Genomic DNA, 11,853 nt, shown 5'->3' on the forward strand with positions numbered 1-11,853 from the left:
GCATCGTGCGAAGATCGGGAGAGCAGCGGCGACACGTCACGCCAGCGTCCACTCAACCGGAAGTTTAAAGACTCACCAGTATCCCGCTTTTCTCAGTATTTAATGTTTTAAAAAACAAAAGTTAATTGGAAATGATAAACCTCTATTTCATTTATTACCGTAGTTCAGCAGAGGAGGAAAAGATTTGGTCCTGACAAAAAATGAACATGAAAGTGTTATGGAAATTTTATTTTTGATGTTTTTTATTTTATTTTACTGAACGTTGTTTGAAGTTTTGAATTTAGAATGCCCTTCACTTGCACTTGGGCTTTTGTTAGGGATTTTATGTTACAGCCTTTTATTGTTAAGGAAGTTTATCTCAATACAATGTTACCAAATAAAGTAGTTCTGATGAAAACTATTGATTTTGCCATTCTTGTTTTCATAATTAATGTAGAACTAATAAATTCCACGAAGCACACATTTTTTTCCTAAAAAAAAAAGGCCACATATAAATTAGCGATTAATCGCGAGTTAACTATGGACAATGCGATTATTGCGATTAAAAGTTTTAATCGCCTGACAGCTCTAGAAAAAATATATAGTTGGAGTGGGACTTTTAGGCCATCAGTCTGCATTATTGTTGTTTTTTTGCATTGACGTTTGAATTAAAGTCGCCTCTATAGTTGCAGTCAACTACTTTTGTTTTTAAACAGGCTTCAATACAGAAGTCTGGAGGTGGTCATCACTACCTACAAATTGAACATTCAAGCTCACCAAATAAAATAAAATTAAAAAAAATACAATTATTCTGTCTAATTCAAGATAGTGACTTCTTGTTTCTTCAAAGCTGCGTAACATTTGCTAAAAAAAAAAAGCCTTATGTGTTTGTAATAAGGTCTTTTTCGTATCGCTTGGAACAAATTACCTTTTTGTTCTTGTGTTTGCAGCTTGGATAACATTTCTTTGACAGCACACATGCATTAAAGATGACTGCAAGCCTCTTCCGCAATGCTGAAACATAAAAAAAAATGACCAAAGCATGAGAATGAAACTAGCTGCTTTCTGAGCATAAAAGCTAAATGATAGGCTGCAGTGTGCAGAAAGCTCTGTGAAGTAAAGGGGTCAGTTGGTTCTCACTGCTGAGCTCAGCACTTTCTGCAAATGGAAGGTTCTGTTAATAAGAAAATAAATTAAAAAAACATTAGAATATCTCCTACCGTGTTCAATGTATGTAATGAAGCCCAGAGATATCAGCACTGCCCCGAGATGGAAACTTAAACCCTGAAATTCAGAAGAGTTAAAGTCACCCTGTGACTAAAAAAAAAAAAAAAAACAGGAATTGATTCTGAAGAAGTTTAAAAGATGGCTCACATGCAGAAGGGCGCAGGCTGCATATGTCAACATGACTGCAGAGAAGGTCCCAAATCTGAGCGCACTTTTAAAAACATCTGTAACACAACAATGTTGGGGATGTTTTAATGACAAACTCATTTATTTTAAATGAAAGGGTTAAACAACCTACAGGTGTGCAGAAAGCGAGACATGGGCAGATTCCATGATGTCACGACCTCCACCGTGGAGCGGGGAAACTCTATGCTGAGCGGCTTGGAGACACTCATGTCCCTACAAAATAAAAGATGTTCTAATGTTGAAAACATGAATAAATACTACATTTTGCTTGAGTAAGCTGCAGCTCTGACCATTTGAGGTTCTCTTTCTCCTCAGAGAAGCCCGCCCCTGCCAGCGTCGTCGTAGTCTCGCTCAAGTAGCCGACAAAATAATTGCTGAAGTGGAAAGACATTGTGTTCTCATACGCCAGCAGCCACCTAATAGGAGGACACCAGGAGTGAAGGAGGCCGGTCTGCATTAAAAAGTCATTTAACTGAAAACTAAAGTCCTTATTTCACAGGAGGAAAGGACTCACTTTGCCAGCGTCCCTCTGAGAGGCAAGAAAATAGGAAAAAAATTGTTACTGATACTTTACATTGGAACAAACGTCTTATTTTGAAGTTCTGCGGATTATGTCTCACCAAGTTTCTCAAGGTGAGGAAATGGTTAAATGAGAGGGTGGGGAAGGTGTCCTGGTACACATGTAGCTGCACAGAGAGGGGCTGGGGGGGCATGAGCACACACATGCAGGTGAAGCTTTGCAGGTATATGGTAATGTGAAGGATACGGTGGCCCCTGAAGTCCAAATAGCATCAACAAATCACTCAATGCAAAAAACGTATAAAAAGGCAACATTAATAATAAAAAAATATGACATTAAAGCAAAATGTAATTCCTAAAAAACGAGTCACAATTCCAAAAAATAAAAAAGGAAATGTTGCGGAAAACAAAAGAAATCTGAAATAAAAAGAAATGCTTTAAAGTACAATGAAATAAGAAAAGATGACTGATCACCCTTTTAACCGGTGTTATTTGTCATGGGAAAAACTCCAACAGAAGATATTTCTTTAAGCTTCTGGCCACAGTAACTGCAAAATGTTGGTGATTGTTTAATCAACTCTTAACTCCAGTTCAGCCTCTTTCTGCTTCCCTCTTCTTGAAAACTCAAACACCATCCTCCAATTAGTGATGTTCCAAATGACCTACACGACTGGATACTTGTATTAAGTAGTTTACAAAAATCTAAAACCTTGTTTTTAGACATTTAAGACGTTTTACCACATTTTAAGTTGTTTGAACTTTTTGTTGATCTACACCTTTCCAAGTTTTTCTCAAAATCTGACCAGTTTAAATTTTTGGGGTTATTTGGAACTAGGATCTAAAAAAAAAAAAAGAATTATTCTTAAACTGAGTGGAAAACCATTTAATTCGTATTCTTGACAATAGAAAACCCTGATTTGGGCCTTAAAAACTCAAATAGATCTGTAAATTTTGGTTCCATTTTAGAATTTTGATTTAAAAGTTCAATAAATGTTGACAAATTGGACTAGCAGTCAATATATTTAGTTTGGAAGCATTTTTTAGTTTATTTTTCCTCTTTTCAATGCTTGCCTGGACCTCCTTGTTTCTAGATTTTAATATTTTATTATAGGATTTATTGTTAAGTAAAAATGACTTCCCCCTTTCAAATATTTTTCCTCTAAAGATTAGATGTCTTTTCTTATTTTTAGGCCAACTCTTTTTGGAGTGCATCTTTTTTTATTTCTTATTTTGTTTCATTTTTTGAACATTTCATTTGGAATTCTGGAAATTACTTTTTCTGTCTAAAATGTTTTTTCACATTTTAGTTCCTGGAATTTTGTTTGATTTCTGAAATGCAATGTTATTTTTCTATTATTTGTTTAGCCTTTTTTAGTTGTCATTGTGATCTTTAATATGTTTTAGCCTCGAGTGATTTGTTAATGGGATTTGCACTTCTGGGCCACCGTAGAAGCATGCAGACCCGAGAAAATCACATAAATAAATGTCGATAATGATGACAGAAGTGACGTCACTCACCTGACCTTCCTCCTCTTCTTGCTGTGAAAAGAAACACTAAAATTAAATCTATTTTTTGCAGACAATCCACAGAGTCACAGAAGTTGACCAGTTTTCTCACCTTCTTAACAGCTTGTCTCCATAGACAGGTATGAAATAGGGGAACAGGTAGGGCGCCACACAGTTGGAAATAACCAGGCAGATTTGGCTCTTGATCCAACTAACTGACACTTTTAGAAGCCACTGAAAGCTCTGCAGGAAAAGCACAAAGCTTACATCTCGATGTAGAGTCCACGTCTACTTTCCCGTGAGATACTGAAATACATTTACCAGCTTACGTCCTTCTAGAGCTTCTTTGTAGCTGCTGAAGCTGATCCAGGGCCCGAAGATGACGGTGCCCACAAAGTAAATGTAGCCCATGAACTCGATGGGTGAGGGGACGCTGGTCACCACGCCTCGGTCCAAATCAAACGCCAGAGAGATGGCCTTCATGGCCACCACCATCTGTGATCCTGAGGGAATCAAAACTTAGTGACAGGAAGTCAAGATAGAAACATTTGACATCAGCAGATGGGAATATCTTTTACCTCTCATCTTGTGCCAGTTGGTAGTATCCATCATGTGAAGTTCTCTGATCAAATCGGATGAAAAGTGGTTCCATTTAACTGCACATAAAAACACGACCTGGTACCTAAAAGAGGACCGTCTTACCCCAGCAGAAGGTAAATGAGCACGGTGATGGAGAGGAAGGTCCCTCGGATGGTGGAGTGACGACACAGAAAGAGAAAGAGGTAGCAGAGAAGGCTGAGCAGCACCACCCAGATCATGTGCAGCTCAAAGAACAGGTAAAGGGTGTAGAAACCTCCAGCCACCGTGCCCAGATGCTTCACAAAAGCAGGAAGACCTGACGAGGAAAAAAAGGAGCAGTGCTCGGTTCCTGTCCAAACAACACAAACACGACAACAGCAACTGCACTCGTACCAAACATCCAGAGCAGCCGACAGAGCAGGCAGATAACCAGCAGCTGCCACACTTGCTCCAGGCCCTGCTGAGCTGTCGGCAGCAGGCAGCCGTGAGTGAGCTCCTGGAAAAACTTCTGCCGGCTGAACACTCCCATCATCGGACCGTTGGAGGAAGCCAGAGCCGCTCTTTCTACAGAGACAGAGTCTGTGTTATTTGCATAAATCAATAAAGCGTGAGACAAGTGTGTGCTGCGGTAAACAAACAGATGCTGTAAGCCTACGGATTTGTTACTACATTCACTTTCCCAGCATGCAAAGCGGCAAACAAATCCAACCAAAAGTGAATCCCAAATCAGATCTTAACATTAAAAAGGAGGTAGTGGGGAAAAAGAGCAAATAAAATATTAATTTAGAAAAAAAGCCATGTTTATATTACATACTTATTATAGAAAAGTGAATTAATTTCAGTAGTTCCATTGAAAAATATTAAATTTCCATAGAAAACAACAATTCAGTTTAATTGATTTCAAGTCTTTGTTTATTTTTTACATAAATTGGGGTTCCCGCTCATGAAACCCATAAAAACAGGAGTTCAAACAATTAGATAAAGATAGAGATTATGATCGCATCAAATCAGTCAAAATAAAGTATTTTCAAAATTATATGTCCAGATTCAGTACTTTGATAGTATAGGAAGGGTCCAGGCCCTGGAGACCACCAGCGGCTTCTGTTCTCAAATAAAAAACACTCTTTACTTTCATCAGAAAACAGGATCCAATAATTTCCTATATTGAACCAAACTGAACCAATTTAATGACATCTGATAAACCTGTGCAGGTGTTTTGAGTTTAGTAGATGATTAGTTTGTAAAACTCAGTTTAAAACATGAATGACCCGCAGAATTTGGGCAATCCAGTTTTTCTGAAAATGTGTTTGTGGGTTTCATGAGCTGGAACCCCATTTTTTGTCAAAATATTCAATTGGTTTTTAGCACTTTGATCTTGTAATATATTTTTTGTTTGTTTATAACACTTTTTCAGAAAAAGCGGACTATTTGATCTATAGTCCGTGTGTTGTCGACTCTCTTGGAGTAATACTGCAGACATAAAAGTCTGTAGAGTTCTGCTTAACTTATATGTCAATGTGTTTTGTACACAAATTACATTTCTGGGTTAACACTTGATAAATTTAAACATTTCGGATAATAAAAATGAGGGAGAAATTCCTCTCTGGCCTCCTTTTGCTCAAAATCTGCATACTGTCATATAAAATTTACCTAGTAAAACATTATGATTAATCGTGATTAACCACAACACAAAAGTTTGATTATTTTTTTAATCGACTGACAGCACTAATTAAGAATAAATGTTCTAAATGTACAGTTGTGTGTGATTTCATATTGTGATTATTTGCAGATAAGTGCCAAAGAATGCAAAAAAAATCACAATTAATCACGATTTTCCAGGTATGCAATTAATTAGTTATTTTTTTTAATCGATTCCCGGCCCTAAAATAACTGCTTCAAATCAATTAAACAGTTGAATTATAATCTGTTATTTGAAAGCTTGCAAAGGGTCTGCAGAAATTGATTGTAAGCGAATAATAAATAAGTACAGAAACCCTTCATCTAAACAGAATTGGGACATCCCTTCAAAGTGTGGAGAAAAGGCCACATTTTGAATTACTCTAAATGTTAGTTTGGACTCAGAAAGATGCTTTTATTTAGTCTCCAACTGGATCCAATCTGATCAAAATGAGTCTGTACGTAAGAAACCTGCTGGTCAGTCAAAAACGAGGTCTGGATGCATCTTTATGCGTGTGACTGAACTCTAATATATGCTTGTCTCCGCATTGCAGTCGTCCAGCAGCAGGAGTTGACTCACAGGCGCAGCTTTAACACCGCTGTGTGTCTTTGACAGGCGCGAGCCCCGGAAATGAAACATCCCAAATGTCCGCCGGACGGTTAGCGGCGGTCGCTGCTTCATTAGCCGTCTTGCTTTCGATATGTTGGGGGAGCTTGTTACCCAGCGACCCCTGGCTTCACTGGAGACGACCCCTGCACCGTTTCCGGGGTTAAACTTACCCGTTCAGAGCATTAGCAGAAGCCGCCTCCTCTCGGGTTCCTGTCCGGCCTCCCGTCTGAACCTTCAACTTTAGCCCCGCGAGTCTGTTTGGCCGCTTAAACACTGTCGGTGCAGAGGAGGAAGATCTGGAGGACTCCCATTGTCACAGCATCAGGACCAGTGGCTGAACATCAATGCTGGCACGCGAGGACGCCTCGACCAATCAGAACACTCGACACGGTGATGTCAGCCAATCAGAGCTCAGAATGGAGCTTGTGTGAAGGTCCTCCACTCCAATCAGTTGTTTTTCTGCAACTACTGGCTTATTTGGACCAATAGAACATGTACAGCGTGCACCTGGATTTAAAAAATGTTTGTGCAGCAAGATGTCAGAGGAAACCCCCACTTTAAAAAAATATTTTATATGTAATCTGATTATTTTATATACAATATATTTGTATACTTAAATGTAGTTACCTATAAAAATAAAAAAAATATTTATAACAAAACAACACAAAAGAGTAAGAGACTCAATTGTTTATATCATGCTCCTCTAGGTCACCTATACATAAAAGTGGCATGACATAATTTGGGGGCTCGTCCGGGATCCTTTTATCAATCTGGGTTAATTTGATTTAGTTGGTTTTTGATCACTTTGCAGCCGTAATGGAGATAAAAGCCTCATTTTATGTTTTTTTTTTCCTCACATCACCTGCACACATTGTTGATCATTTATATATCATATATGTTTATAAATGTAATTACTTATAGAAAAAAAATATTTATGCCAGGAAAACAAAACTGCACTAATGTATTTCTCACCTTACATCACCTGTTCAGGTTCTACATATCTGCACATCACCGGTCTCAAAGTGTGATATATAAGAGCATAGACAGTAAAATAAATGGAGACTGTTAAGACAAAAGGACCAAACAACTCAGTCTCGCATTCAAAAAAATTAACAAAAGTTTGGAAAAATAAAAAACTTTTTTTTTTCCTTTCAGTAATCCTATGTCTCTTTTAGCTTGATATTGCAAAAAAAAAATATTTAACATTAATACAACTTTATTTTAATAGTTTTCTGGGTCTACGTGGTGCAAAAATGCCTAAAATTATTTTTTTAAATAGCCGAAAGTTTAAAATTAAAATTATTTTATGGTAATACTCCAGCAAGCATTTATTTTCAACTTAACTTTGCTGCTTGAAAAGAAAACTTGCAATTGATCTGATCAGAACCAGATTACAAAAACTTTGCAAAACTGTAAAATGATGTTGCTAGGTGGGCGTGGGATTATATGAATGTGCTTCTTCCCTCTTCTTTTCAAGAAATCAATCAAACTCTATGTGACTTTAGGTAATAATTATTGAATCAAACATGATATAAGCGTGTTTTTGTTTTTTATTTTCTAATCAATGAATTTCATTATTTCTGTAATGAGTTTGAAAGAATTTTTTTTACATTTAATTGGGTGAATTGTTTATTTTTGCTCATTTTATTTCACAACTTTGCAGTAACTCATGTCAGCAGATTTTTTGCAGATCTCTCGTGCTAAAAATCAAAGTGATGCACAATAATTAGCTTAAGCAGTTCAATCAGATATCAGGTCTGGAAAAAGTCAATTATGATGTAATACTGGACATTCTGGAGAACAAAAACAGGACTTATGAGGTCAAACTAACCATTCTGCCAGCTCTGATAGGGACGTGTGTAGATCTCTGGTTAGAAAAACAGAAGTGTCATTAAAAAAAACAAAAAAACCAAGGGAAATACAGTATAAGAAACATTGTTTATTTGAAAATACATCATCAACAAATTAATCTCATTTTATATCACTTTATTTCACCTCCTACTGTAGTCCCCCAAAAAAACTTCCTAATTTCCAGCATTTTTATTAGAGTTAAAGTTACTCCCAACACTCATGTTAAGAGAGTGGACATGATGAAATGATGACAGCGTTAAGTTTATCATTCAACATCTTAAAACGCCCACTTTAAAGGATTTTCTTTAGTGAATACGAATATAGTAAATAAACAAAAAACAGGCACAGATTTGACCAACTCAGTTTGATGTAACTCTCAACATTCACAGCAGCACAGACTAAACTAAAGGCCTCTGTTGGCTAATCCAGATTTAAAGTTTAGTTTTTAAGGTTGTTAGGGAGTATACAACATCTATGAGTCTGAAATCCGTCACTCAAACATGCCAGTGTTTTGTCACTTTAAATAAAAAAAATAAAAAAATGCATATTAGTGGCAGGTTTGGTGAAAAAGGGGAAAAACTGCAAGTGTTAGAATGCAGCTTAAGGTAGATACTTTTGTGTCAAGGTAACTGAGGTAGATCTTTGAACAGCAAATAGACAAAAAAAAACAATCTAGATGATCTATATTAACTAAGCTGCAACAAACTAATGGTGTAAATAAAACAATACTTGCTGAACTGATATAAACACGTTTCCTATTGTATCAAAACACTGAACAAAAGGAGTGTGCATTTAAAGGATACACAAAATACGGGAAAAAAATATAAAACTGATAGAAACAGTATAAAACACTCAAAAAGCAAACAAAAGACGGGTAATAACACAACAGTTGTTTCACCTCCTTCTGATTGTGTTACATTACAGTAATATCACAGGAATGCCACAAACTTTAACTAATCTTTACAACATGATCTCGATGTCATAAGCAACTTTTTCTCTTTTGACTTGAGAGACCTGCTTCTGACTCGGTAAAAAATGGAACGGCTCTACAGGCTTCTTCCCCACAAGATCCGGCAGCTTTTTCGGCTTGCTCAGAATATAATCATAGTTTCTTTTGACTTCGAGCAGCGAGGAGGTGAGGCGCTGAGGCGAGAAGAGCTCCAGGGAGGGGGGCAGTTGTGGGTGCACTTCAGGGGGACTATTGGGGTCAAGTGTCGGCAACTTGGAGTTATTCGAGCCTGTCGGAGCAGGCGGGATGGCGGGGGGGTTTGGTGATGTCACAGGTGTTTTGATGTTTAAGGGCAGAGACAGGGGGAGGGGCTTTGGCACGATTTGTGTAATTCGGGGTAAAGGCAAAACACAGATGACAGGAATATGGCGTTGAAGCTGAGGTAACGGTGCGATCTGAGGCTTGTTGATTGTTTCTGCAGCTTCAATTGGCTCCACCTTAATTGGTCGGTTGTTTTCAGTAGTCGGGCTGGGCTCTAAAGGTTCCTCCTTTTTCACCACCACCAACTTCTCCTTCTCTTCTTCCACCTCCTCCTCCTTCTTCTCCTCTTCAGAAACAGAGTCCTCCTTAGGCTCCTTCATAGGCTCGACCCGGGGCTGGAAGAGAAGGTGTCTGTGGCGTCGGCAGAATAGAGCGCCACATTTGAGGCACTTTCTTCCATCTTTGACGTGCAGCAGTTTGTGACGCTTCAGGTTCTGACTCGTGGTGAACGAGCGGTCGCACATGTTACACGGAAACGACGGCTCATCTTTGGGAATGAACGGGGGCTCCACCGCAGGTGCCTCCCTATCTTTCGTCTCACTGGTTTCCATGGCGTCAGCTGTCGCAGGTTCCTCCCCGTTTCCTGTGGCTTCAGCCATCTCAGGTGGCTCATCTGTGACAGTGGGCGGCTGTACGTGGTGGAGTTGGTAGTGGTTTATGAATTCTGATATATCCTTTAAGGTCTGATGGCAAAGATCACAACGAAAACCACCTGCTGGTAAAAGTACAGACTTCAGGACGACCACCGGACTCATCTGCTGTGGTTCTGGGATGCCTGTCGATTCCGTTAGTGATGATGACACAGGGTTTGGTTTTGATGAACTTCGTAGACAAATAGTTTTTGTTGAAGATTCTTCAGTCTGCAATTCCACTTTCTAGAAGACAAAAATATAAAATATAAAATGTTAAACACAAAGTTTAGGTATTGAGTAAATTCTAGGGCTGGGTGTCGCTAATAATTTTCAGAATGAATTCGATTCCATTCACCAAAGCCTGGTGAAAGCCTTGTGTGCATTTCTAATGAACTCCTGCCGCTCTGCAGAAACTATGTCCACAAAAATGGCACAGATTTTTTATTTTTTTTATTTTAGCTAAAAACAGGATAATCATCATGAAAAGAAAATTGATACAAAAAATTATCGGAGAGGGACTTTTTCAAAGGATGAAAGAAGTCTAAAGAAAAGAAGAGAAATTGGTGAGAGTTACCTCTTTTTCTGAAAAACCATTTTCATGTGGCACTGAAGCAGATGATTTACATTTTTCAGAGGAGTTTTGTCCAGACAAACTTTTATTCTCCGTCCCTGCATTGGCTGCACGGCGACGCCTTTTTTTGAAGCGATAAATCCTTAAAAGATCAAAAAAAGAAAAGAAAAAACTGAAATCATGATGCGATAAACAACACAAACACAAAAAATACATTTAAATCTCAATGTTTACAATAATAAAATGACTATAATAGCCCAGGCTATTAAAAACAAAACAGACACAAATATCTGGAAATAAAATCCCCAGAAAATCATATTTTTGTGGTTACAGCAAATATTGAAAGTCTTCATATATAATGTTTGGCCATGGAGCCACCATGGAGATAAAAGAGCCTCAACTGTGGCTCTGGATCTGCAGCTTGCAGACCCCTGGTCTAGTTGGTATTTTAAATAAGTGAACAAACAAACAATAAAGACCTTTCATGTTAGCATGTTCTTACATAGATAATAACCTTTAAATACCTTAAAAATCCACAAGGACATGGTTTTAAAAAGTAGAAATCTTAACTACTGGAGTTCATTAACTAGAACTGTTTTTAAATACACAAATGTTTGATTGATATAAGGAACACAGATAAAGTTAGACATTGTAAAGTATAATTTCAGAGACATCCTCGTCTGCATAACCTAAGGTGAGGCACGCACGTGTCTTACCATTCCACTCTTTTCCTCTTCGGGTTCGGCCTCTGCTTTGGGCTTGTAAACACTGAGGGAACATAGTCGGGCATGTCGGGGTCAGGGGACGCCTCTCCTGCAAACACAAACAAAAGTTTCAAAATAAACGTTTAGTTTGAACTTACCGAAAAAAATAACCAATTTTGCATGAAAAAAAAATCGTGTTAAGCCAACCGGAGATAAAATGATCGCCACAGATCCGACTGTGTTGGTTTATGTTGTTGGTGTTGCCGTTCGATTTTTGGATAGCATCTAACCATAACTGCCGTCTTTCGGCTTGAAACACTCGATTTCCGGAGGGAATCCTGTAAAACTTGATCTGACTGGCCGGCGAGTATCGATTTTTGCAACCATTTACGCAGCAATTATGCGCCATTTTCTTGCTTTACTTTACCACAGCTCGCACATAGAGTTAGGGGTTAGCGCAAGATGAAAAAAAGTCGTGGAAGAAAGTTTACTTCCGTTGTTGGTATGCGCGCGCAACCCTGTTGATGACGTCATGCGGATAT

The 11,853-nt window shown here is 38.2% G+C and overlaps 2 protein-coding genes across 2 annotated transcripts in view; both read right to left on the minus strand.

The window, feature by feature from the left end:
• The window catches only part of LOC112159828 (protein-serine O-palmitoleoyltransferase porcupine), a 13,232-nt gene extending 5,725 nt beyond the window's left edge, over positions 1-7,507 (minus strand). The window contains exons 1-13 of the mRNA XM_024294136.2: positions 6,454-7,507; positions 4,390-4,560; positions 4,120-4,312; positions 3,996-4,039; positions 3,739-3,920; positions 3,530-3,660; positions 3,430-3,450; positions 1,907-1,921; positions 1,683-1,808; positions 1,505-1,605; positions 1,354-1,430; positions 1,200-1,263; positions 908-993 (exon numbers count right to left, since the gene is read on the minus strand). Coding sequence (XP_024149904.1) covers positions 908-993; positions 1,200-1,263; positions 1,354-1,430; positions 1,505-1,605; positions 1,683-1,808; positions 1,907-1,921; positions 3,430-3,450; positions 3,530-3,660; positions 3,739-3,920; positions 3,996-4,039; positions 4,120-4,312; positions 4,390-4,528 — 1,179 coding nt within the window. The 5' untranslated portion in view covers positions 4,529-4,560; positions 6,454-7,507. The remainder of the gene's footprint in view (positions 1-907; positions 994-1,199; positions 1,264-1,353; positions 1,431-1,504; positions 1,606-1,682; positions 1,809-1,906; positions 1,922-3,429; positions 3,451-3,529; positions 3,661-3,738; positions 3,921-3,995; positions 4,040-4,119; positions 4,313-4,389; positions 4,561-6,453) is intronic.
• A 695-nt stretch (positions 7,508-8,202) lies between these two features.
• On the minus strand, positions 8,203-11,821 carry LOC112159822. The gene is made up of 4 exons (XM_024294129.2): positions 11,519-11,821; positions 11,324-11,420; positions 10,611-10,749; positions 8,203-10,279 (listed from the first exon to the last, which is right to left on the minus strand). Exons 1-4 carry the CDS (start codon positions 11,718-11,720, stop codon positions 9,095-9,097), a joined length of 1,623 nt encoding a protein of 540 aa, XP_024149897.1. The 5' UTR covers positions 11,721-11,821; the 3' UTR covers positions 8,203-9,094.
• Between the last annotated feature and the right edge of the window lie 32 nt (positions 11,822-11,853).

The sequence above is a fragment of the Oryzias melastigma genome, linkage group LG7 (assembly GCF_002922805.2).
Source record: "Oryzias melastigma strain HK-1 linkage group LG7, ASM292280v2, whole genome shotgun sequence".
Classification (NCBI taxonomy): domain Eukaryota; kingdom Metazoa; phylum Chordata; class Actinopteri; order Beloniformes; family Adrianichthyidae; genus Oryzias; species Oryzias melastigma.